Source organism: Nanorana parkeri, unplaced genomic scaffold (assembly GCF_000935625.1).
Source record: "Nanorana parkeri isolate BGI_ZX_2015 unplaced genomic scaffold, ASM93562v1 scaffold141, whole genome shotgun sequence".
Classification (NCBI taxonomy): domain Eukaryota; kingdom Metazoa; phylum Chordata; class Amphibia; order Anura; family Dicroglossidae; genus Nanorana; species Nanorana parkeri.
In genome coordinates, this window is record NW_017306409.1 from 2,101,755 (window position 1) to 2,126,271 (window position 24,517).

General features: G+C 46.9%; 2 protein-coding genes across 2 annotated transcripts; one reads left to right on the forward strand and one right to left on the reverse strand.

Annotated features, from left to right (window-relative positions):
• Positions 1-409: 409 nt before the first annotated feature.
• LRRC59 (leucine rich repeat containing 59) lies at positions 410-12,207 on the forward strand. The gene is made up of 8 exons (XM_018554083.1): positions 410-453; positions 1,501-1,609; positions 2,372-2,431; positions 5,231-5,389; positions 7,885-7,989; positions 9,389-9,461; positions 9,551-9,724; positions 11,898-12,207. The coding sequence occupies exons 2-8, from the start codon at positions 1,505-1,507 to the stop codon at positions 12,137-12,139; spliced, it is 918 nt and encodes a 305-aa protein (XP_018409585.1). The 5' UTR covers positions 410-453; positions 1,501-1,504; the 3' UTR covers positions 12,140-12,207.
• Positions 12,208-17,409: 5,202 nt separating this feature from the next.
• On the reverse strand, positions 17,410-24,313 carry LOC108785074 (crossover junction endonuclease EME1-like; the record flags this gene model as incomplete). Its single annotated transcript, XM_018554073.1, has 6 exons — positions 17,410-17,580; positions 18,721-18,910; positions 20,380-20,495; positions 21,710-21,860; positions 21,920-22,035; positions 24,227-24,313. Coding segments are annotated over 6 exons (831 nt in total), but the record flags the coding sequence as incomplete, so codon positions are not given.
• Positions 24,314-24,517: the final 204 nt, after the last annotated feature.

Consider the following 24,517-nt stretch of genomic DNA (forward strand, 5'->3'; position numbering starts at 1 on the left):
GCCACGGGGTTGGGGATCATCGGGAGGAAGAAAGCCCTGAGGTCCGGGGGTCAGTGGTCATTAGGAGAAAGAATATCTTCCTTATCATTAGTGTAAAAAAAAAAAAAGAAATTGCTGCTGAGAAATAAATATGAAACATTTTGTGCAGAAAGGATTAAAATCCGCTCTCAGGAGGAGAAAATGTTCCCACTGTCACTGTGCTGAGAGCTTTGAATGCGGCGGCGCGCACGGGATCGCGCAAAGCCCATGACCCGCTATAGCACAGGCGGCGATACATCTTCCAGGCCAGCAGGGGGCGGACACTCGTCGCCCATTGCCGGGGTGCGCTGCACATCGTCACCTCTGTCCCATCTATCCGCCAGCCTCTCGCTGCTCCTGGACTGTGGAGGTGTGACGTGGATCAGGAAGTGTGAGCACTGAGATTCCAGGGAGCACCGGTGATAGGTGTACAGTGTGAGTGCTGTGTACGATTCTGGGGAGGAGGGGGGCATACACTGGCAGAGGGGTATTAGTGTTAATGACAGGGGCATGGAAGTGGTTAGGGGGAGGGAATGGACAAGGCACTAAGGGCATGGAGATGGGACCCTGTGTTTTATAATGGAGGCAGGTCTATATATATCCTAATGCAGCAGAGCATTTACAATGCAGTGTGCATGGCCTGCATTGTATCTGCATGGCAGTCCTTGTATGGTAATGGGAGGGGGCTCATATTCTAGCCAGTCCCAATTAAAAGCTGATGAGCTGAAGCTAAAAAATGGGAGAAACATAAAGTAAATATAACATATAGTACACACGCCTTGTGACGCATCGCCCGGCTGATGGTGATGTCCCAGATCCAGCTGGCTATGTCCACATATGTTCTGATTTTAGTACCTGATGTGTCCTCAGGGGCCACTATTTGGGTGATATGCCCTGGGAGAAACATAGGAGATGAGCTCAGGAACTTTCCATAGGATTGTATGGAGAGTGTGTGGTGCCCATCTCCATAGGGTTGTATGGAGAGTGTGTGGTGCCCATGTCCATGGGATTGAATGGAGAGTGCGTGGTGCTCACGTCCATGGGATTGAATGGAGAGTGCGTGGTGCTCACGTCCATGGGATTGAATGGAGAGTGCGTGGTGCTCACGTCCATGGGATTGAATGGAGAGTGCGTGGTGCTCACGTCCATGGGATTGAATGGAGAGTGCGTGGTGCCCACGTCCATGGGATTGAATGGAGAGTGCGTGGTGCCCACGTCCATGGGATTGAATGGAGAGTGCGTGGTGCCCACGTCCATGGGATTGAATGGAGAGTGGGTGGTGCCCACGTCCATGGGATTGAATGGAGAGTGCGTGGTGCCCACTTCCATGGGATGGAATGTAATATCATTTACACTAAAGATGCAGTTACACTTTAAATCTGAACTCCAGGAAAGCCGCTAAGTCCAGTGTTTGTATAACTATACGGGAGATGAAGATTAAATGTTTATCTTCTCTAAGACTGTTGTAACTTTGATTTGCAGGAACATGGCGCGATCAGCTGTAAAAATCGGAAACCTGAGGGATAAGTTGGATGGAAATGAATTAGACCTGAGCCTCAGCGACCTGAATGAGGTCCCAGTGCGGGAGCTGGTCAGTACCACCTTGTGTGTCTATCTTCATGTCTTTGTACAAAAGTCAATTGACAGGATCTGTCTTTGTAAGGAAGAACCCCAGAAAGCACTACGTGTGTCTAAACTGTCCTCGTAACCAAATCCCGCTGTGGTTTTACCAGTGTACCAGCCCTCTCTATGGAAACGCTGAGACCCTATTACATCCATCCCATGCACTGCTACAATGCAGGTGTGTTGCCTTAGTGCAGGGGGCGGGCAACCTCGGCACTCCAGCTGTTTTTGGACTACAAGACAGAACTGGAGTGCCGAGGTGTCCTATACACTGGGGTGCCATTTTAAATGAATGGCACGGCAACACATCAATGTGTATTATAACAGTAAAAACCTGTATGTAGTAGCAAGGATATTGTAAAGGTGATTTGCCCAGGATCACTTTAATGCCCCCCGTCTAGCAGTACCTACACCTACCTACCTATTCTCCATAGTGGTTATAGCTGGTGCTTGCACACGTCTGAAGACTCTCACCCCACCCATGTGACTGTGCTGAGCCAGTGGCCAAACACCAGCTTTGTCGCATGCTCCACCACATCCGGAAGTACCAGGTATTGAATGATGGAAAGGTTAGTAAGTGCTGCTGTGAAGGGGAGGAGGCAGGTGTGTGGTTCTGTTGCATTTGGCCATTGATTTTACCGAACCAAAGTGAGTAATTATTTCTGGTCTGGCTCTGTAAAGTTTTCCACTGCCCTGAAATTCATTTGTTCTGTTTGCTTTTTACATTCAGGCTGCCCTCCCCAAGGCCACGGTGTTGGACCTTTCTTGCAACAAGCTTACAACATTACCGGTAAGGCATTACATAAGGGGTCATTTGTTTTATTTGCAGTGGGATAAATACATCCACCCATCCATCCCTCTACTATGACTGGGTTGTGATCTTTGGTGCACTTTAAACTTTGGAGCGTTGCTTCATTTCTTTGCCTGAAATGCGTACTAGAGCTGCATGAGCCACTCCATGGAGTGTCCCCTGGGCCTGTCCCCGGAGGCTGCAGATAGGATTTTAAGACTCGCGCAGGATAAATTCATTTAACGTTATAGTTGTCATGGAACCTTGGAGTCACAGTCCAGCTTGATTGTTCTTTATTTGTTGGATGTATTGCAAGGGTTTCTTTGGTTCTTTGGTGTCTTTGTAGAGACACCCAATCGCTCATATTTTGCTTGTGGGTGTGCGGGTCAGGACCGGCACGGCGGCTCTGTAATCAGAGGGAGATCAGTACACAATCTCACCACTGGTCTCCGAATGCAGGAAGTGATGTATATTATGTCACTTCTGATTGAGCTGTCATTCTGGCTACAGAAGCTGAGGAGAAGTTGGTGAAGCAGATCTCGGCTTCATCAGCTTCTCTGGGAGTCCCTAGGTGCTCCTGGCCATTGTAAAAAAACGGCCGGCCGGGAGCTTCCTGGATGTAACAGGCCGTGTATATACGGCCTGTTAGCCGTGCGCGAGTGAGAAACGACTAAAAATTAAAAACAGGCAGCGATGCCTGTTTACAAACAAGCGATCCGCCGGCTCTATACGATCTCCATCTGATCTCCTCCTCCTCCTCGGAATGCAGGAAGTGATGTATACAACATCACTTCCGTATTCCACTGTCACTCTCCGGTACAGAAGCCGGAGAAAAGCTGGTGAAGCAGGTCTCTGCTTCATCAGATTCTCTGGGGGTCCACAGGTGACATTAGAGGTCTTAGAGACCCCAGATGTCGCCATAAAAAAGATCTGACACGTAAATTGGCGATCACATGGGGGGGCTTCTTATCCCCCTATTTCATAGCAATAAAATTAAAGGAGAACTATGGGGTCAGGGCTTTTCCCCATAGTTCTCCTTAGGGTAACGGGAGGACACAAACTAGCGTCCTCACGTCACCCTAGGCTCAGTATACCGCGAGCTGTAGCGATGCCTGTTTAAAATGGATCGGCGCAGGGAGGGGAGAATCCAGCCCCACCCCTGTCACGGCAGAGAGCCGTGACAGGATCGAGAAGTGAGCGAACACCGGCATGTGTTCGCTCACCTCCTGATCTACTGAGCCGACCTGTGACAGTCTCATTGTCACAGGTCGGCTAGAACTATGAGGTGAGTGAAAAGCACTCACCTCATAATTCTCCTTTTAAGTAAAATAAAAATTGGAAAAAAAAATTAAAGAAGGATCGTTTCTGTCAGACGAACCTGCTAACGTTTTACAAGGGGTAAGTAGAGATCTGGATGGAGGGAGGCCGGTGGACGTGGTGTATCTGGATTTTTCAAAAGCATTTGACACAGTACCACATAAACGCTTGCTACACAAGCTGAGGGCTATGGGCATAGATGAGGTGGTGTGTACGTGGATAGAAAACTGGCTACAGGAACGTGTCCAGAGAGTATCAATAAATGGCTCCTTTCCAAACTGGTCTAGGGTCATGAGTGGCGTGCCCCAGTGTTCTGTGCTGGGCCCTGTGCTATTCAACCTTTTTATTAATGACATTGGGGAGGGTGTGAATAGCAATGTTTCCGTGTTTGCGGATGACACCAAAATTGGGAGGGTAATAGACACGGACTTAGACATTATAACATTACAGGAGGACCTGGATAAAATAGGGGAGTGGGCATTAATGTGGCAGTAGAGGTTTAATGTCGATAAATGCAAAGTAATGCACTTTGGAGTTAAAAATAGGCAAATGGGCTATGCACTTATGGGAATGCCACTAGGGAAGTCCGAAATGGAGAAAGATTTGGGGGTCGTTGTAGACCACAGATTGAATAATGGCTTGCAGAGCCAGGCTGCTGTAAACAAAGCAAGTACAGTCCTGTCCTGTATTAAGAAGGGAATGTATTGCTATAGTCTATAATTGTGCCACTTTATAGATCACTGGTTTGGCCTCACCTGGACTATGCGGTCCGGTTTTGGTCACCAGTCCACAGAAAAGATGTCCTTGAGCTGGAAAGTGTCCAGCGGAGGGCATCCAAACTCATTAAGGGGATGGAGGACAAGAGCTATGAGACACGGCTACTAAATTTAAATATGTTCACGTTGGAAGTGAGAAGATTAAGGGGGGACATGATTTTCATGTACAAAATGTTCAATGGTGACAGCAACATCAGCAACAAACTCTTTACGGTTAACCCCGTAACAAAGACTAGAGGCCACCATCTACAATTGGTGGAGAAAAAATGTCAGCACAAGGGGCGCAGGGGGTTCTTCTCAGTTAGAGCGGTTAGGGTCTGGAACTCACTGCCACAGGCAGTGATTACAGCTAAGAATGTGGAATCATTCAATAAGCTCTTGGAATATTTCCTTAGAGACCATAACATACAGGGGTACAGGTACTCCTAGGAACAAGATCACACATGGACTCATACACACACCAGCAGAACCATAAATGCATACACGCAATAGGTTGGACTTGATGGACTTGTGTCTTTATTCAACCTCAAATACTATGTAACTATGTAATAAAAAAATGTAATCACATATACATATATTTTTAATTTAAAATGATTTGGTAGATGAGACAGTTTACATTTGTTTATTTTATCTGCGTATTTAGCTGTATTTTTTTGATTCTGATGTCTTCCTTTGCCCTTAAATATTCAGCCTTCTGTCTCGGCAGGGGGACTTTTGCTCTCTCACTCATATTGTACAACTAGATCTCAGCAAGAATCAGCTGATGCAGCTCCCATCTGAATTTGGCAGGTTGATAAACCTGCAGCATCTCGATCTGCTGCAGAACCGTATGACTATGCTGCCTGTGACCTTTGCTCAACTCAAGGTAAGGACCTCGGGTTTCATGCATAGAAATGTTTACATGTGCATTTGGACTCGGGCAGATAAAAGACACACATTAAGGCTGTTCTGTAGCCATTATTACACCATTAAAAGCAGTGTAAGAACCTGAATCTGACCTGGTATTAGCCTCTTGCAGTCCCTGTGCAGCAGAGCTGGAGCGTGAAAGATAGAATCAGCACTCGATCAGTTCATGTGCTGACAAGAAGCATGCCGATACGTATCAGAAAAGTAAGCATGGTACACTCCTGCATTAAAGGAGAACTATGGGGTCAGGGCTTTTCCCCATAGTTCCTCCAAGGGTCACGGGAGAACACAAACTAGTGTTCTCCCGTGACCCAAAGCTCAGTAGAAACTTGCGGTATACTGAGACGCCGCAGCCGGAACGGATCCCGACATTGCTGTCGAGATCCACACAGCTGCGGGATTGACAGCTGGCTCTGCCTATCCAGAGGCAGAGCCAGCTGTGCCCTCCCCCGTCCGTTCCCGCCCGTCAGCGCTGGAGGATCGGACAGGGGAGGGGGGGAATCCCTGCAGGGAGCTGTGAGTGACAGTCACGGCTCTCTGCAGGGATAGATCGAGAAGTTAGCGAGCGCCGGTATGTGTTCGCGCACTTCCCGATCTACTGAGCCGACCTGTCAGTTTCATTGTCACCGGTCGGCTCAGATTATGAGGCTGGGTGAAAATCACTGGCCTCATAATTCTCCTTTTAATGAGGGATTATGCAAGAGATAAAACCATTATTCTTCCACTTTATAAAACACTGCTTTGACCTCACCTTGAGTATGTGGTTCAGTTTTGGTCACCAATCCTCAGGTAGTATGTCCTTCAACTAGAGAGGGTTCAGAGAAGGACAATGAAATGAAGAAGGGGGATGGAGGACCTAAGGTATGAAGATTGATTTACAGACATTAAACTGATTCTGCTTGGATGACAGTATACAAATGTATCAATGGGGATGCAGAATCAGGAATACACTGTTTCATCTCAGAGCTCTGAAGAAGACACGCGGCCACGACATAAAGCTGGATGAGAAGTGCTTTCATCTTAAACTGCATAAGGGTTTTTTTTTTTTTTTTACTGTCAGAACATTAAAAATGGGGAACCCCCTTCCACAGTTAGTGGTATCAGCTGAAAGCATCCCTGTCTTCAAAAAAACCCCAAACACTTAGGGCTAATTCACACCAGCCCCAGTGCGTTCCGGCCCGATTCGGTGCCTGAACGCACTGGATCGCACCCCAACCGGCTCCTTGCGTTCTGGTGCGTGGCGGTGCATGGATGTCAGTGGCACTGCAGCCCTGGCCACAGTGCGATCGCCCGCACCGGAACATGTGGCACATCAATTCCTGTGTTCCGGTGCAGTCAGAAAAAATGTTGCATGCACTATTTGTTTCTAACTGTACCGGACAGAAATACAGGCAATGATGTGCCACGCGGTCACACTGCGGCCGGGGGGGCGTGGCTGCGGTGCTATTGACTTCAATGCACCGCCACGCCCCAGAAGGCAGCGAGCCAGCCGGGACGCGATCAAGTGCGTCCCAGCATCGAATCGGTCCAGAACGCACTGGGGCTGGTGTGCACTGGCCCTTAGATGAGTGTCTTGGTTATAAACTATACAGGCGAATGGGAGTCCATAGCCGCATTTGTACATATAAACACACACATTGAACTGGATGGACCTGCGTCTTTATTCAACCTTACCAACTATGTAACTATAATATGAAGAGAGCAGAGTGAAGGAGAGATGAGCTGCTTCTCCTATCACTGTTCAGTCGCAGGTGGGTTGGATTCAGGATGACCTGGGCTTATTTGCAGGATCACCAGATGAAAGCAAAGGTTATAAAAAGAAAACTAAAGCAGCCACCACATCTAAGGACTGATAATCTGCAACATATTAGATTTTTGTTTTTGGGTTTAGATATGCTTTAAGTAAAGGGTTCTGTGAGGAGACAATAGGAAGAGGGTGCATGTACCAGAGAGTAAGCTAGAAACCTGAAACTAAATTTGCTAAAACCTTGCAATCGTGTTCTAAATAAAAGAAAGCAACCAAGAGATTAAGGCCTTGTTCACACCAAATGCAGAGCAGATACGGTCAGGTTTTTGCACACGCACGCTAGTCTTTTAGATGCGTTTTTGGCTAAAAAATATATATTATTTTTTTTTTAGTTTAACATGGGCTTTCAGTGTGTTCCAGGCATTTGCATGCATTTTTGATGCGTTTGCAGATCCAGAGCAGGTAAAATAGGGCTTGCTGCAGTTTTTTTACCTGCTCTGGATCTGCACGCTGCGATGTGAACTGTGAACTGGAGCTAAAAATACCATAGGAATACATTGGACGCAGTTTTCATCCGGTCTGCACCTGCTCCGCGCTTGGTGTGAACAAGGCCTATCAAGGATAGAGATTTGCTGTAACAAACATCTAAATTTGATTACGCGCGCATAGCTGCAAATATGATGAGTTAACCCGCGTTTTGTTTACAGAACTTGAAGTGGTTGGACTTAAAAGACAACCCGTTGAACCCTGCCCTGGCCAAAGCGGCGGGAGACTGCCTGGATGAGAAGCAGTGTAAGGACTGTGCCCAAAGTGTGAGTATCCTATGTTGTAATATCCATTGCTGCAATGTTGTGGGGGCTCTGCAGAGAACAAATGTCATGTATAACTGGAGAATAAGAGACTTTGCTGTACATACCGGCCAATCAGATCCCACCAGTAACTGTACTAGTGCAGCTGAGGAAGTGAAAGTACCGAAGTTTCCTTTATTTCATAATTCAATTCACTGAATGGTCATTTCATGATACTGAAATAAAACATATTCTTTCCAACTGGAGTCAGAGCTCAATAAATTAAAGGGTTTTTAAGCACTCGGCGGTTTTTGCATATATCTACTGCCAGCAAGCAGTAGATGTATGCAAAAAGATTTAAAAAAAACAAAAACCTTTTTAAAAGGGTTAATACTTACCTGTGTCTCCGCCGCACTTTCCCGTCCGAACATCTGAAAATTTCTTGTGCAGCCGTAAAGCATCTTGGGGCAGGCGCATGCGCAGTTCAGATGTTTGGCCGGGAGGCGAGGAGAGACACAAGGTAAGTCTATGGAGCAGCGCGCACCTGGACAGACTCCGTAGGACATCAGAGAAGAGGAGGACAGAGGAGTCAGCGCCGGATCGGAGACCCGCACCCAACGCTGGAGGGACATCTGAAAAGGACAGTAAAGAAGAAGTTGATCGGACTAAGAGACATCATTTAAGGCCGGTCCTTACACTAACATTGTGGGGGAACGACACTTTTGACTTTTTAATGTCACTTTAAAACATAGTTAAGCCCTCTGGGTTTTTTTGTATGCATCTACTGCTAGCAAGCAGTTATATGCAAAAACAAAAAAAGTTACCAGAGAGGTTAAAACGTACCCGTGTCTCTGCCACAGTGGATAGCAGCATTCTTTTAATATTGGTATGTATACAAGAACCTCTACAATGTCTATAGAGGTTTTTGAAATACACGTTTAAACAGTTTTAGGACCAGAGCTCATTATAGCCTAGATGCCCCTATGGACTTTAAAGTTACTAATCCCCCACCCCCACACACGCAGCCTTATTTCTCAGGAGTGGAGATACTTGGTGTGAAAGGATCTTTACCAGCAGAAAACTGCTGCTAAAGATCTTTTCACACTCAGTCCTGTTCCAGAACTGTTGGTAAACATCCTTTCACACTAAAGATTTCCACTCCTGCTATAGAAAAGTGACACTGATTGCCGTGACTGGTGTTATGTAAGGATAGTAAGGATACCTATATTGGTTTTGTTTGGTTGCCTTGCTAGCTTTGTTAGTAATAAGAAAGGGGGGTGATGACAGTAGATCTCAAACAGACCCTGGGTGTGGGAAAGGCAGAAATAAGTGAAATGTGAGAATAGAGGAAATGGAGCAACATTGAGAGTTGGTGAGAGATACATCATGGGAAACACTCAGATCATTTCTGTCACTTGTACAGGTTCTGCAATATATGAAAGTTATCCAGGAAGAACAAGATCGCGATTTGCAACGCAAGCTTTTAGAAGAGCAAGGTACGTTTCTTCTTTTTTTCTTTTTTTTGGGGCGCCTGTTTTGGACTATACAAATGTTCCTTCCATTGATCAATATATCCGCTCTACAGCTCTTAAGAAGAAACGTGAGGCCGAGCAGAGACTGAAAGAGGAGAGAGATAGGGAACAGAAGCGCAAGCAGAAAGCAAAGCAAAAAGCCCGCAAAAGGAGGGACTACGACGCTCAACAAGCAGCTCGGCAAGAGGTGAAGAAGACGACAGAGAGAGAGCACACAGAGAATCACAGTGAGTTACCTGATAGGCGCTGCCTCGTCCCAAAGCCAATATTTGATGATGTACATTCTGGAGAGAAAGATAATTGAGGTGTTGCCCATAGCAATCAAAAGGTCCAAACCGTCCTCGGCCACCAGTCCTCTATTTCTGATGCCCAGACAGGAAGACTACCTAATCAGGCTATACTTAGTGAAGGATTTTTTTAGGCTGCAAGGGGGTGTAAAGAGGAACTCCCGCTTTAAAAAATTGTTAGGCGTTTGACTAAAGAAAAATGTAAAGTCTCTTTTGCCCCCCCAGAAAAGCACTCAGGCCCACGCTCCTAGCAATATGTACACTGCACGTCGCATGGCGAGAATAGCGCTGAGTGCTGGGATGATGTAACTCCTATGCACATGTGCAGGTGTTTCTTTGCCAGTGGCTGAAGTGGTGCGAGACCCAGAAGAAGCAGCGAGGAGGATGGTGGTAGCGGTGGCTGGACCTGTCACCACGTATGAGGTGTCCTGTAGTGTACTGTGCATACTTGTGCATTTTGGCAAGAGCTCGCCAACATAAAGCAGAATTTAGTGTTTCTTTAAAAAGATACAAGGGGAATGGATGTTACCTGGACAGGAAGGCACAGACATCATAAAAAAATCTGACAGCGGTCCTAGTTCACCTGCATTCTACTAGGGGAAAAAAATGTTTTGCTGCCTCTTGGAGAGCCATTCCCTATCACTTCCTGTCTCTTAAACCCTGTTTTTGTAATGGGAAGTGAGGAAATATCTTCCCCCATCCATGCCTTCTCCCTGCTCTGTATGAGCCCGCTCTGTGGCTCTAATGGAGTGGGGCTTATGGGTGTGAGGGAACATGTGACCTCCCCCATGTGACAATGCTCAGCTCAGGCCTGAACAGTTGATCACGTAGCCACCGTGATGTCAGGCAGTAATGTTATCCACTCAGGTAAGCTCCAACACTGAAGCTTAATCAGGGTGAACGCCTGCAGCAGGGAGTATGTATCCATGGGTACATCCTGCTGAGGGGGTTGCTTTAACCCCTTCGTGACTGACGACGTACAGTGTACGTCGCCAGCATCGGACCTGAAAATGGGTACAAAAAATGAAAAAAAGGCCTCAGTCATGAAGGGGTTAAGATAACACTGTCACTGCTCTGTACTAGCTCAGGAGCTAGCAATCTATTCCTAAATCATTTTACTAAAAGCTGCATTTTTTTTTGGGCACAAATTAGGTTTGATTTGACAAAATGTGTTCTAGTATTTGACTGTTTATTAAATGCTACAGTTAGTAAAAACAATAGGGAAGCACGGATAACGGTTTTTCAGTATCGAGTACGAGTACAGATATTTGGCTTTTGGTACTCGCCGATACAGAGTACCGGTGCTTCCGCTGGCATGGAGCCAGCTTCCCAGGCAATCGGGAAGCCGAGTGGCGGGTAATGACATGCCACCCGGCTTCCTGATTGCCCGGGAAGCCGGCTCCATGTTGTTGGCTGGATAGATTGCGATTGGCCGGGAAGCTAGCTTCCCAGCTAATCAGCATGGAGCCGGCATCCCGGCCAATCAGGAAGCCCAGAGGCGGCTTCATTACTCGCTGCCCAGCTTCGTGATCGCACAGGAAGCTGGCTCCATGTTCCCCTACGGCACTGCCGATGTTCTATCGAAAGCTCCAACTCATTGAAAGCTCCAACTACCTCACTTCCGGTGTTTAGAAAGAGCTCTGTACAGTTGCGCCGCGCATAGCGTTTTCAGAATGCTAGTTGAGTTTGCTACCTGCTGAATATTGTTAAAATGCAGCTGTACAGAAGCTCCGTCAGTCTTTGTGTTTGGCATTCTTACGCCGTCTGGTCGAAATCTCCAACTTGCAAGTACCCGGCAGTGAGGTAGTTGGAGATTTCGATAGAACACTGGTCAGAGGAAATCTTCTTTTGACCGCAAGTTCCGATATCGTGGAAGGTATGGAAATATATTTGGGGCGAGTACTCAACCCAGATACTCGGTATCGGCACCGATACTATTATCGGTGCATCCCTAGTAAAAAAGTGTGCACTGTTGTAGTCTCATGAGCTGACAGTCTATTCAGGCTTGGTACATTAAATGCTGTTTTGTTTGTCAGAAAAGTTACCCGTCAGTGGTTTGGGTTGTTGATGTGAAAGTGTTCTCCTTTTAACATTCATGTGAATCCTTTTTCAGAAACCTCATCAGGGCCCTCTCAGAAGAGGCAGCCCCAGAAGCGATCATGGATGAGGCTGATCTTGCGAATGGTCCTATTCTTGCTTATGACGACTGCGGCCAGTGTTGCGGTATGTCGGTACACCGATCTGCGGACTCAGAGTGTGTGCTCCAACGTGAATACAGTGTACGAGGACACCGTGAGAACTCTGCAGAGCTACCACTTGGTGGAAAGTGTGCTCAAGTTCACGTCACAGCAGTGATGGCTGAAGAAGGTTTTGTTTATGCATTTGTAATGGAAAAGTGTTCTATTTGAGGGCATTTTGTATTGAAGGGCATCGTGGATGAGCATACATTTATAGAGTCATCGGAGTGCAGTGTGTAAACAGCTTTAGGCCCCATTTAAAATCTTCCACTTATCACATTTGGATCTTTCCCTGCCTAGGTTGTTCCTCCAACTGCTCATGTATCTCCCATTTGAGTTTGACATCTCGTGGTAGAAGAGGGGAGTGCAGGGCAACCCTTCCGCTGCTCCTGACATCGGCAGCACTGGCATGTACACCAATTCCCGGCTGTAGCAGCCCAGAGTTTTACATTTTCATATAGAAGCGATGCAGGCACATAGCAGGTGTCAGGATGGAGAGCAGCGGCCTATCGGCAAACATCCATAATCCTTTTTTTTTCCCCCCCCCCCACTAGAAAGAATGAACGCTGAAGCATTTAACTCTGAGCACTTCCAGGTTCAGAGCTGTCACTCTCCGGCTGCCAGTTGATCGAGTCTGTGTTCAATCAGCTTCAGCAGAGGTGACATCAGGGGTCTAATTGAGCACTCGTGTCTCCCTAAGAGAACCTATCACTTGCATTATGTTATCACATAGGGGGCTCCTCATTCCCCTTGCGCTAGCAATAAAGTAAAAATAAAGTTTAACAAATGAAGATAAACAGCCACAAGAAAATTCTAAAGTCCCCTGCCCCCACGTACACACATATACAATCATGTATGAAAAAGTAGATTTTGCTATAGGTATTTGGTATCACCGTGCACACCGGAGTAAAACCCTAGCGCCATCATTCACTGTTTACGAGCTGTAAAGGCCCATAAAGCATCCCTTGTGGACAATATTGGATATTATAGAGGACCAGCATAACCGCAAGACAACAAGCATTTTCCAAAAGAGGTGAGCAGTGGCCGTCTCCTTATGTCCAGACAGATTCTCTTTAACCCTATACAGCTGCCCAATCACTTCTTCAGTTGTCTTTTTTTTTTTCTGCTTCCTCGTGATAGAAGGAAAATTAGGTGGGAAAAAAATAAAACGCTCAAAATGGAGAAAAAAAATAGTTGCAATCTTTATTCTCTGTAGACTTGAGCCCTAATGTGAATCTCCAACTCCCCTCAAAATGAATAATGACCTACAATTCCCCATTTCTTTTAGTTAGTTCCAATTCTAAGAACCTTTACTTATAATTGAAAAGTTCTGGCAAGCTTTTGTTGCTTTAATTCCTTCTGATTCTGCAAACATATTTTCTGCGCTTGTGGCATGATGTGGGCAGGAAGGTAAACGTGCCATAGTATGCAGTGTTATTCCTGGGGCTCCTGTCAGAGGGGGGGGTGTGCGTGACTAATGGCCATCACTGTTCCTAAGAGTAATTTGCAGGAATGGCTGTTAAACACCAAACGGGAAAAAAAAACTGTTCTAAAATGTCATCGATGGGCAAGACCCGGAGGAGTACAGGAGGAAGAACCTAGAGAAAGGGCAAAGCAGCAGGTTGACAGCTGATGTCGGCTCCCACAACTACTTGTGCTTTCCTTCCCCCCCCCCCCCCCCCTCAATTATAAAATGCCATATGGAACGCACCAGTTCAACGAACACTGCGCACCAGAGGGTAATAATGCCCACAAATCAGTGGTGCACCTTTCTCTCCTTCATAGACAGTACCATAAATTGATCACGCACTGTCCCTGAGAAGTAGAAGTGCTCTCGGCTCCGGTTGAGGAACTATTCTCAGTTTGAAACATGTTGAGGAGATCGAGCAACCGTTTGGTGCTGTGTAAAAAAAAACTGGGCTGAATATTGGCCAGCGATCACGGAATAACCAGCTATTAACGTCAGAACATCTTAGCACACTGCTTATGTCTATACTGGATTCAAGTTTGAATGTTTTTAAATAAAGTTGGTTGATTTACTTTCAGCCGGACGTGATCTCTCTACTTCTCGGGTACTGTGTGTGATCAACTGTCACTTGTACTGTCACTTATGAGTGAGCGCAAGGAGTGCTGCTGATTTGTGGATAATAAAATGGGGCAGCACTCCAGTTTCCTCCAGGTACTCCAGTTTCCACCGGGTACTTCGGTCCCCTCTGGGACCTTGGATGTGAAAGCATGGACTTGTATGAATGTGCAGTATGCAAAGCCCTGCGTAGTGTTTTATATATGCCTGTAATAAAAATCTCTCCACTCCTATGTTTTCCTTCGGGAGCAAAGAGAAGAGGCTTTGTCGTAATTTGAAGCTCGCATGGGGTTGGGGAGTCTCTCCCTGCCCCCATATTTTGGCACTAAACGCCTTTAAAGGAGAACTATGGAGTCAGTGCTTTCCCCCGTAGTTCTCCTAAGGGTTACGAGACTAGCGTCCTCCCATGACCCAAAGCTCAGTATACTGCGAGCTAGAGCTTCCTATATACTGAGACCGCTGCAGCCGGAACGGATCCCGGCGTTACTGTTGAGATCCACACAGCTGCGTGATTGAAAGCTGGCTCTGCCTATCTAGAGGCAGAGCCAGCTGTACCCGCCCCTCCCCCGTCCATTCCGCCAGTCAGCGCTGGCGGAGCGGGGGAATCCCTGCAGGGAGCCGTGAGTGACAGTCACGGCTCTCTGCAGGCATAGATCGAGACGTGAGCGAGCGACGGTATGTGTTCGCTCACTTCCCAAACTATTGAGCCGACGTGTGGCAGTTTCATTGTCACACGTCGGCTCGAACTATGAGGCTAAGTGATTTTCACTCGCCTCATTGTTCTCCTTTAACAGCCAGTCGCCAAGCACCAGTGCTGTCAAGTGGTAAGAAGGGGAGCGAGTCACATGCTCCCCATTCCCGTAAGTAACGGGTATGCCGCTGGATGAAAACAGAGCAGTAGGGGATTGAAAGGAAGGGGGTGTATAAGCAGCTTTGGTGGCTGGCATTAAAGTGAACCTGTTCTGCCCTGCCCATCAAAGCACATGTTCACTTTAAACCCAAAACAGAATTATATATATATATATACACATACATACATACACCCCCCCATACTGAACCAAATATAACGTAGAGCCTAAACCGAGTCTTACGAACGTTGTTTCCACACTGCACTGATGCTCGTCACTCTATACTAGAGCCTGCTATGTGATGTTTTTAAATAATTTAAGAAGGTGAAAAGCTGCCTGTTATCTGCATTACCGTTTTGTATTTAAAACGCGGTGTTCCTGGCGACAATGACAACCAACGGTCGGCATCTGTTTACTTTTCCGTTTGCCGGTAAAAGGAGGGCTTGGTGTAAAGAAAATCGTCCCGGTACATTTCTATGGCTTTTTCATGTAGGAGAGAAGAGAATTGTTACACTACGTTGTAGGAGGAGCCACTATATTTTTATATGGACTGTATTCCCCTCGCTTTCTATCTCAAGAAATGGAATCTTAACTGCCACGTGAAGTCGTGAATTCCTCGTCACTCTACAACTCAGGTTCTACAACTTAAAGGAGAACTATGACATGAGTGATTTCCACTCACCTCATAGTTCTAAGCCGACCTGTGACAATGAGACTGTCACAGGTCGGCTCAGTAGATCGGGAGGTGAGCGAACACATACCGGCGTTCGCTCACCTCTCGATCCTGTCACGGCTCTCTGCCGTGACAGGGGGAGGGGCTGGATTCCCCTCTCCCCGCTCCGATCTGCCAGCGCTGACTGGCGGAATGGACGGGGGAGGGGGCGGTACAGCTGGCTCTGCCTCTAGATAGGCAGAGCCAGCTGTCACTCACGCAGCTGGGCGGATCCCGTCATCTACGTCGGGATCCGCTCCGGCGTCTCAGTATACCGCGAGCTGTAGCTCGCGGTATACTGAGCTTAGGGTAACGGGAGGATGCTAGTTTGTGTCCTCCCGTTACCCCAAGGAGAACTATGGGGAAAAACACTGACCCCATAGTTCTCCTTTTAATTTCAGCAGCCGGTTGCTGGAGCCCTGCAAATGGAGCTGCTTCGGATCGCTTTGCCAGTAACTGTGATGTGACGTTTGTATGTAAATGACATGAGAAGTTGCCTTTGGATCGGTAGCTGCACCAAATGAACAAACAATAAAAAAGAAATTCTCTTATTGTGTTGTGGATTTCCAGTATCTGTCAGATATTTTCAACTGCTCCTTCCCTTTCAGGAATGGCTGCGGGGTTCTCACCGCTTGTTTAAAATAATATTCAGAACTTCCATTTAGATTTGTGTTCATCATCCTCCAAATGGTTCAGAAGGTTACTTTAACACTAAACTCAGGAGTTAAATACATTCAAGTACCCTAACTATTAACAGAAATGTCCTTATTTGTGTATCACTCGGCTGTAGATCCTCCAATCATCTCTGAAATGGTGCTGACACTGTCTTTCCTACAGGAGGGGGGCTACTTGTGTTCCCCATGGTCCCTGTGTGTGTTGTAGAGTAGTCACCGCTCCAAGCTCACTCCTGTGATGGACTACAATCTCATGTTTAGTTTACTAATTTGTATTGAGATGGTCTATCATGGAAGTGAGCTTGGAGCGGTGACTACTTTACAACGCACATAGGGACCATGAGGAACAAAAGTAGCCCCCCTCCAGACACTCATAATTGAGGATATGGTATGTTGACTATATCCTCAATTATGAATGAATGGGAAGTGATCTATACCCACTCCTGTCCATTCATAATTGTGGTTATAGTAAACAAACAATATTCTCAAGTTATCAATGAACAGGAACACTCAGAGGATTCCTGTTCAATGATAACAGGGGACACAGAAAAAGAGATTGAGGACTCTGTGTTCTCAATCTCTTTTTCTATTTTAAAAGTTTAGACCCCTAATATTTCCCCGAAGCCCCTAAAAGTAAAGTAAAAAATAAAAATATTTAATAAAAAAAATATAACATTTAAAAGTTTATAAAAATTAAATATTAAAAAAAAAACAAAACATTTTCGTTATTGGTTTCGGCCTGACAATTTTTTTCTATTTAGTTGTTACATTTTTATATATCGGTGCGCACCTCTACTCGTAATGGCAGCGCTCATTGGATAGAGATGTCACCAGCATGAGAATTCCAAATCAGTGCAAATCTATTTTATTGATAGATGTCGATCAAATGACAAAAGTGCTCTTCTCATCGTTATATGAAGAACGTTCAGGAATAATAAACACTAAAGAGCAAAGTAAAACAAATGTGCAAAATAAAAGTTCAGGTTTCATGAGACCAGAAAGAACAATGAAGAAAGGGATCTGATCTTAGAGCTTACTACCTCAATATGGAATTAGGATTATTTTGCGGAATCATAAATCAAGTGACAACTCTGGCTGGGAGCTTGTCAATTGCAGGTAGATCCGTTTGGATAATTCTGGGCCGACGCGACGGGACGTAGATGTTACCCCCTCTCCACGCCGCACGAGGATATCGCTCAAGAGGCCGTGTCGCTCTGCGTTGGTCTGACAGTGACGATAGGCCTGGAAGAGAGGTATGAAAGAGTCAAGGAACACGGGAGATCACTTTACTGCAACATTCATCTATTCCAGAATGTAGGCTGGTGACATGTTTGCCGGCTGCCTGCTCAGAGCTTTGCCTTTCAGTTGATTTAAAAGAGAACGATGGCCAAACCTACTTTGGCTTTAGTTCTCTTTTGGGACACAGAAAACATTTAGTAATATCCTCCTGTGACCCAAACTCAGCATATCCAGAAAATATTGTCGGGATGCCCCCTGCTGACTGATTAACAGCTCGAGAATCATTAATACATCAGTATTGTTTATGCAAGCAGTGTAACTGAATTTGCCCTGGCATCAGCCTCTTGCATTCAGACTGGGAGAGGGAGAATTGGTACAAAGAGCCAGTCTCTTGTGCTACAATGCTCGTGGGCTGACCGGAAGCATGCTGATAGGAGAAGAGAGCTGAGTGAGAGGATGAGATAATCAGTCTACTTCTTCCACCATCCACTCATCTACTCACAGCCTGAGAGAGGGACAGCTAATAAAATATATGATACAAGTAAATCTATAAAAATGGGCCAAAGAAAACAACAATATCGTTTCCCTTTAAAGGAGAACTATGGGGTTCGGGCTTTTCCCCATATTTCTCCTTAGGGTAAAGGGAGGACACAAACTAGCGTCCTCCCATCACCCTAAGCTCAGTATACCGCGATCTACAGCTCGCCGTATACTGAGACGCCGCAGCCGGAGCGGATCCCGACAATTATGTCTGGATCCACCCAGCTGCCTGAGTGACAGCTGGCTCTGCCTATCTAGAGGCAGAACCAGCTGTACCCGCCCCATCCCCCGTCCGTTCCGCCAGTCAGCGCTGGAGGAGCGGGGAGGGGGGAATCCAGCCCCTCCCCTGTCACGGCTCTCTGCAGTGACAGGATCGAGAAGTGAGCGAGCGCCGGTATGTGTTCACTCACCTCCCGATCTACTGAACCGACCTCTGACAGTCTCATTGTCACAGGTCGGCTAGAACAATGAGGTGAGTGGAAATCACTCGCCTCATAGTTCTCCTTTAAAGAAGTATAAAGGCAACAGAAGCAAAATGACAGAATACCACAGCAGTAAAAAGTGGCATCATCACGGGACATGTGGCGGGCAGGGTCCCCTCACCTTAATCAGTAACTGCGGGGAGGGATAGGCTGCCACCACCGCACTGGCAACTTCCACACTGACTCTGTTGAACTGTTGAATCTGCCTTTTCCACACTTCCAGCAAACCTTTCCCGCATTTCTCCACACGCACCCCCCCTGCCCAGTCACCGTCCACGCAGAAGGAGAAAGAGGTGTTGTCTCGCTGCCTCCTAAAAGAAACACAAATAGGTGACAAATGTATAGTGTGGCTGCTGCAATCTATGCTGTGGTGTACATGAAATACCCTTATACTAATAAAATACATTGAGGGGAATTTATAAAAAATGGAGGAAACAGAATCTGGAGCAGTTGTCCACGGCAACCAATTAGCACCCACATTTCATTTTCAAACCTTAACTGAACAAACTGAAGAGAGAAGCTGATTGGTTGCCATGTGCAGATTTTGTCTGCTCCAATTTAGATACATAATGGGGGGAATTTATCACTTACCATGAAAGGCTTTGCAGAGCCCCCACTCCCCTGTAGGCTCCATGTCAGTCTGGCCAGAGTTTACATAGGGACTCCTCCCCCCATTTGAGGCCCCCTATGTCAATTAAGTTTACCATCACTGATCAACTGCAACCCTGAACGAGAATGCTCAGATAACGAACATTCCTGTTTCAGCGCCTGGAGTGTGGAGGGGAATAGCCAACTTACTTCAGGGGAAACAATAATGATTGGCCATTGTTTTCTAACATCCTTGGTAACTATATGTACGTACAACGCAGACACTGACAACGCAGACACTGACAACGCAGACACTGACAACGCAGACACTGACAACGCAGACACTGACAACGCAGACACTGACAGGGTTATTCAAAGAAGGGGAAGGCAGAGAAGGCAGGAGAAGTGAACAATCTAGGACAGTGATGGCTAACGTTTTTAAACCCGAGTGCCAAACTGCAACGCAGAATCGATTTATTTATCTCAAAGTGACAACACTGCAAATAAGTTTGGTATTGTGTTTTAGTTTGGGCGCTGTGGTTTAAAAAACATTCAGCATCACTACCTTAGGCAAAATAAGAAAACCTGCACATTCAAAACATTTAAACATTTTATTTTTTTCTTTATTATTTTTTATCACTTTTTACATTTGTATTGATTTATTTTTAACTTTTTTAAATTTGTATTTATTTTATTTTTTATAATTTTTATAATACGTGGGCTTTCCCATTGCGCATTCAGCCCTGCTTGCCCAAAGCAGGGCTAAATGTAAAAATAAAACTACCTGCCCAGTTCCTGGGACTGTCTGTGTTTGGGGATACAAATTCGACACCCCTGCCTAGGCTTGAGTGCCACCAGAGGAGCCTCTGCGTGCCCTCTGTGGCATGCGTGCCATAGGTTCGCCACCACTGATCTAGGACAACAAAGCTGGACTGGAAAGTGAGCTGAATTGGAGAATGTTTCCAAATCATTTATGTTGTCCTAGATTGTTCACTTCTCCGGCCTTCTCCTAACTCTTCACCCTTTTGTGAATAACTCTGTAAACGTTTGCTCCGTCCGGCCAGAAATGGCTGCACTGGGAGGATTCCAGGTAACATCCATGCAGTGTGTTTTTAGTATACTGAACCGGGCAAACACCGCACCACCAAATGACACCCCGCCACCCAAACATAACTATATCACGTGTCATTACTTGGTTGGAGCTTCCGCTAGAGCTTTGCTAAACATGCAGATGAAGTCTGAGAATTGCTTCCAGGTCTCCAGGAACCAGACATGGACATTGATTTGTAGCTGCAAGACCATCAGAGCCTGAAACACAGAGATGTGAGAAGTTAAGGAACAATTGATATCGAACCCCTTACCAGGAGTATGTATACCCCACTATGACAGAGCAGCAGATTCATAGTAAAGAGATACAATATTACGGGATTATTTGGTTCAATTATTTGTCCCCAATGTTCTTGTTATGTAAATCTTTCACCGTTCCCTTACTCTTATCCAGGGGTCTCAAACCTCCGGCCCTCCAGCTGTGGTGGAACTTCAAATCCCATGAGGCATTGCAAGATTCTCACAGCCACAGACATGACTCCCGAAGAGAGATGCATCATAGGATTTGTAGTTTCCCCACAGCTGGAGGGCCGGAGGTTTGAGACCCCTGCGTCTAATCCCCCTAAAGTGGACATAACCTTATCCTAGGCTAGGTTCACCTTTCTGACCATGTTGGATGTTACACCCATTATACCCATAGTCGGTGGGCTTAGAGCAGGGGTGAGCAACTCCGGCTCACCTGCTGTTTTGGAACTACAAGTCCCATGAGGCATTGCAAGACTGACAGTTACAGGCACGGCTCCCAGAGGCATGTAGGGGTTTGTAGTTAGCTGGAGGGCCGGAGTTGCCCACCCCGAGCTTTACAGAGAGACTAGAAGCCTAACACAGTCCAAGCTAGACTCCACCCCCTTTATCCTCTGCCTTCTGACACTGCAGTATGCTGAAACTGGTGTCACCCTCCTAAAGCTGAACTCCAGCTAAATACATATAATGGAGCTGCCAAAGGATTTGTATTTCTGTCCATCCAGTCCTAAGATTTACGAGCTTAGCCACACAGCACAGCCATGTTTTCCTAGATGGGGACCTGCAGTTAAATACCCCTTACAGGTCTTGTTCTTCCCCTAACCTGTGACTGCGCAGTGAAAGAAGAAACAGCACACTGATGCCCTCATCTCTCTGCCACTTTGCGCTCTCACCTTTCAGCTTGCTTTTGCACCGCTAACTGGCTCCCTGTGCTGCTTCCCCAGTCTAAGCTCTGCTGTACTTGGAGTGCAAGCGGCTGATAGCAGGTACTTGCACTGCTTGCATCCCAATATACATTCAATGACGGATTAATGAATATCAATGTATCTGATGCTTTCAGCTATGAAGCTGCTTAGGACAGTCCGGTTGGCACTCTCTGGTAAAACATTTAATGTCCCTCGATGAGAATACTTTCCATAGTCAGCGGGCAGAAATCACAGAAACCATCTCACCTCCTCCACATCCACTTTGCTAAGTTTCGGTGGTTCTGGAAGATCTTTTTGTTTGCGTTTCCTTCCTCCTCGGGCGCCATCCTGCGGCATCTTTTTACCTTTTGTCTTCTGATCTCTGTCAGTACAAAGCAAACGTGAGATTTTCTTGTAGCTTTAGAGATGATCCATTATTGTATTTATCACCGGGGGATGGGGGGGGGGGGCACCCACCTGAAATACTTCTCAACATCCATGATCACCAGTGAGGGGACCACACCTGACTTGCTCGCCATGATGTGAGACACAAAGCCTCTTAAGGAACCCGCGCTCTGGTTCAAGTGTGCGTCCTGTATGGGAAGAAAGGCGACGTAAGATTCCACACCAGGAGCTGAGAAAGGATTTACAGGTTTTAGGAACTCCCCAGTCCTGTGGTGTTCACTAATGTCACATGACCGGGGTGTTGTATTACAGAGATCACTAATGTCACATAACCGGGATCTGCACTCCAGTGGCGTCACTAAGGGGGGTGCGGCCCGCACCCGGGTGACACAATTGGAGGGGTCATTTTGGTGTCACCCCCCTCTGAAAAGTTGGGCGCTCGGTCATTACCGAACGCCCGACAGTATCAGGAGAGAGGAGCGGACCCGGCGGCATACCTTAAACCCGCCGGGTGACTGTCCCCTCCTCTCTCTGCCGGCGTCCATCACCAAGATGGCCGTCGGCAGGTATCAGAATACTGCCGCATGTGCGCGATGACGTCGTCACGCGCATGCGCAGTGACGTCTCGGCGGGGTGACACTCGGTTACCGCTCCGGGTGTCACCCAGCCTCGGGACGCCCCTGCTGCACTCCTAATATTTTGGTACTTTTTAGAACATCTAACTGCAATGACAGAGAAGTGGAAGGCGTCGAGCTTTGGACAACACAAACCTAACAAGCACTTTGTTAAGAATGTGAATTACTGTCAAAGAGAAGTATTAGAGGCGCACCAAAACGACATTTTTAAAACTGAAAATAAAAGAAATGTCAGGCTGAAATCGGAAAAAAAAACAATTTCTAAACTTTTCACAAAAAAAAACGCAGAGTCCTCAGAGACGCAGAGTCCTCAGAGACGCAGAGTCCTCAGAGACGCAGAGTCCTCAGAGACACAGAGTCCTCAATCTCTTTCTGCAGCCCCTGTTATCCATGAACAGGAATCCTCTATACTGAGTGTTCCTGATCATTCATAACATGAGAACAGAGTATGTTTACTATATCCACAATCATGAATGGACAGGAGGTGCTGTAGATCACTTCCCATTCATTCATAATTGGGGATACAGAAACAATACTATGTCCTCAATTATTTACAAGCACTCAGCGATCACTGAGTGTTTGTACCGCTCTCCATCCTGACAGCTGTCAGAGGAGGCTGAACAAGCGGTGAGGAGAGCTCCATCTCCTCTGACAGCTGACTCCTCCCCCGAACCAGCCTCCTGTGACAGCTGACTCCGCCCCCACACCGCTTTCCTGATCTGTCACAGGAGGCTGAGCGGGGCGCACCGCTCGGCCTCCTGTGACAGTTTCTCTCCTCCCCGCTGGACGTTGCGTCAGGACACAGAGCAGCGCCCAGCAGGGAGGAGCGTAACCAGGGATGCTCCACAATTTCGGCTGAAAGATAGGACTTTCGGCATTTTGCCAAAGTGCCATTTCCGGCCAATATGTTTCGGCGGCCGAAGTTTCGGTGCATCCCTAATAAGTATACATTAAAATAAGGTGCACTTATCCTTTTCACCCCCTTCCCTTGACCTGACCTAACCCACCCTCCACATGCAGCTCTTCTGTTTGTTTACACCTAGGACTGTCCTGGCCATGCCTGCGCATTACAGCCCCAAAGCCTTCTATGAGACCATCCATGACCCTCTCTGGCTTTAGGACGCAGCCCCAGAGAAGTCTATGTGGCTAAGCCGATGCTCCTCAATAACAAGATAATCAATTTAAAGTAGAGTTTATTTCGATGTCTCTCAGCAGGCTTAGAGTCTCATTGGCATCACGCAGGAAGAACTTAAAGAACTATGGGGTCAGTGTTTTTCCCCATAGTTCTCCTTGGGGTAACGGGAGGACACAAACTAGCATCCTCCCGTTACCCTAAGCTCAGTATACCGCAAGCTACAGCTCCAGGTATACTGAGACGCCGCAGCCGGAGGGGATCCCGACATCGACGTCGAGATCCGCCCAGCTGCGTGAGTGACAGCTGGCTCTGCCTATCTAGAGGCAGAGCCAGCTGTACCCGCCCCCTCCCCCGTCCGTTCCGCCAGTCAGCGCTGGCAGATCGGAGCGGGGAGGGGGGAATCCAGCCCCTCCCCTGTCACGGCAGAGAGCTGTGACAGGATCGAGAGGTGAGCGAACCCGGTATGTTTTCTCTCACCTCCCGATCTACTGAGCCGACCTGTGACAGTCTCATTGTCACACGTCGGCTCTGACTAGGAGCGGAGATCACTCGCCTCATAGTTCTCCTCTAATGAGACCCTGATGGCATAATGGAAATAAAATTCTCTACCATTCTACTGTTTTGAACCATCGCAATAAAGGATTCTCCCGGGACGAGGACCAACACCTCCGCCTCTTCTTGGCAGAAGGCTTCTCCCTGCAGGAAAGGAGGAGAACATGTTGTTATAGCTGCTCCATGTGCAAAAATGACTGGTAATCCTGCAAGTAACCCGGTGCTGTCCTGTGTTATCAGGAGGTGTGTTAGAACTACAGAACACCTCCCATCTGTATTGAGATGAGGGAAGGGGAGTGTTCACAAGCTTCAGATTCCACAGAGTGCCTGCACACATCTGTAGCCGAG

What these genes read in the sequence shown, in the direction of transcription:
- LRRC59 (XM_018554083.1), top strand. Translation starts at nt 1,505, where the DNA reads ATGGCGCGATCAGCTGTAAAAATCGGAAACCTGAGGGATAAGTTGGAT. An exon ending in GTAAGGACTGTGCCCAAAGT is followed by an intron (nt 7,990 to 9,388) that starts GTGAGTATCCTA and finishes TCACTTGTACAG; the next exon opens with GTTCTGCAATATATGAAAGT. An exon ending in CAAGCTTTTAGAAGAGCAAG is followed by an intron (nt 9,462 to 9,550) that starts GTACGTTTCTTC and finishes TCCGCTCTACAG; the next exon opens with CTCTTAAGAAGAAACGTGAG.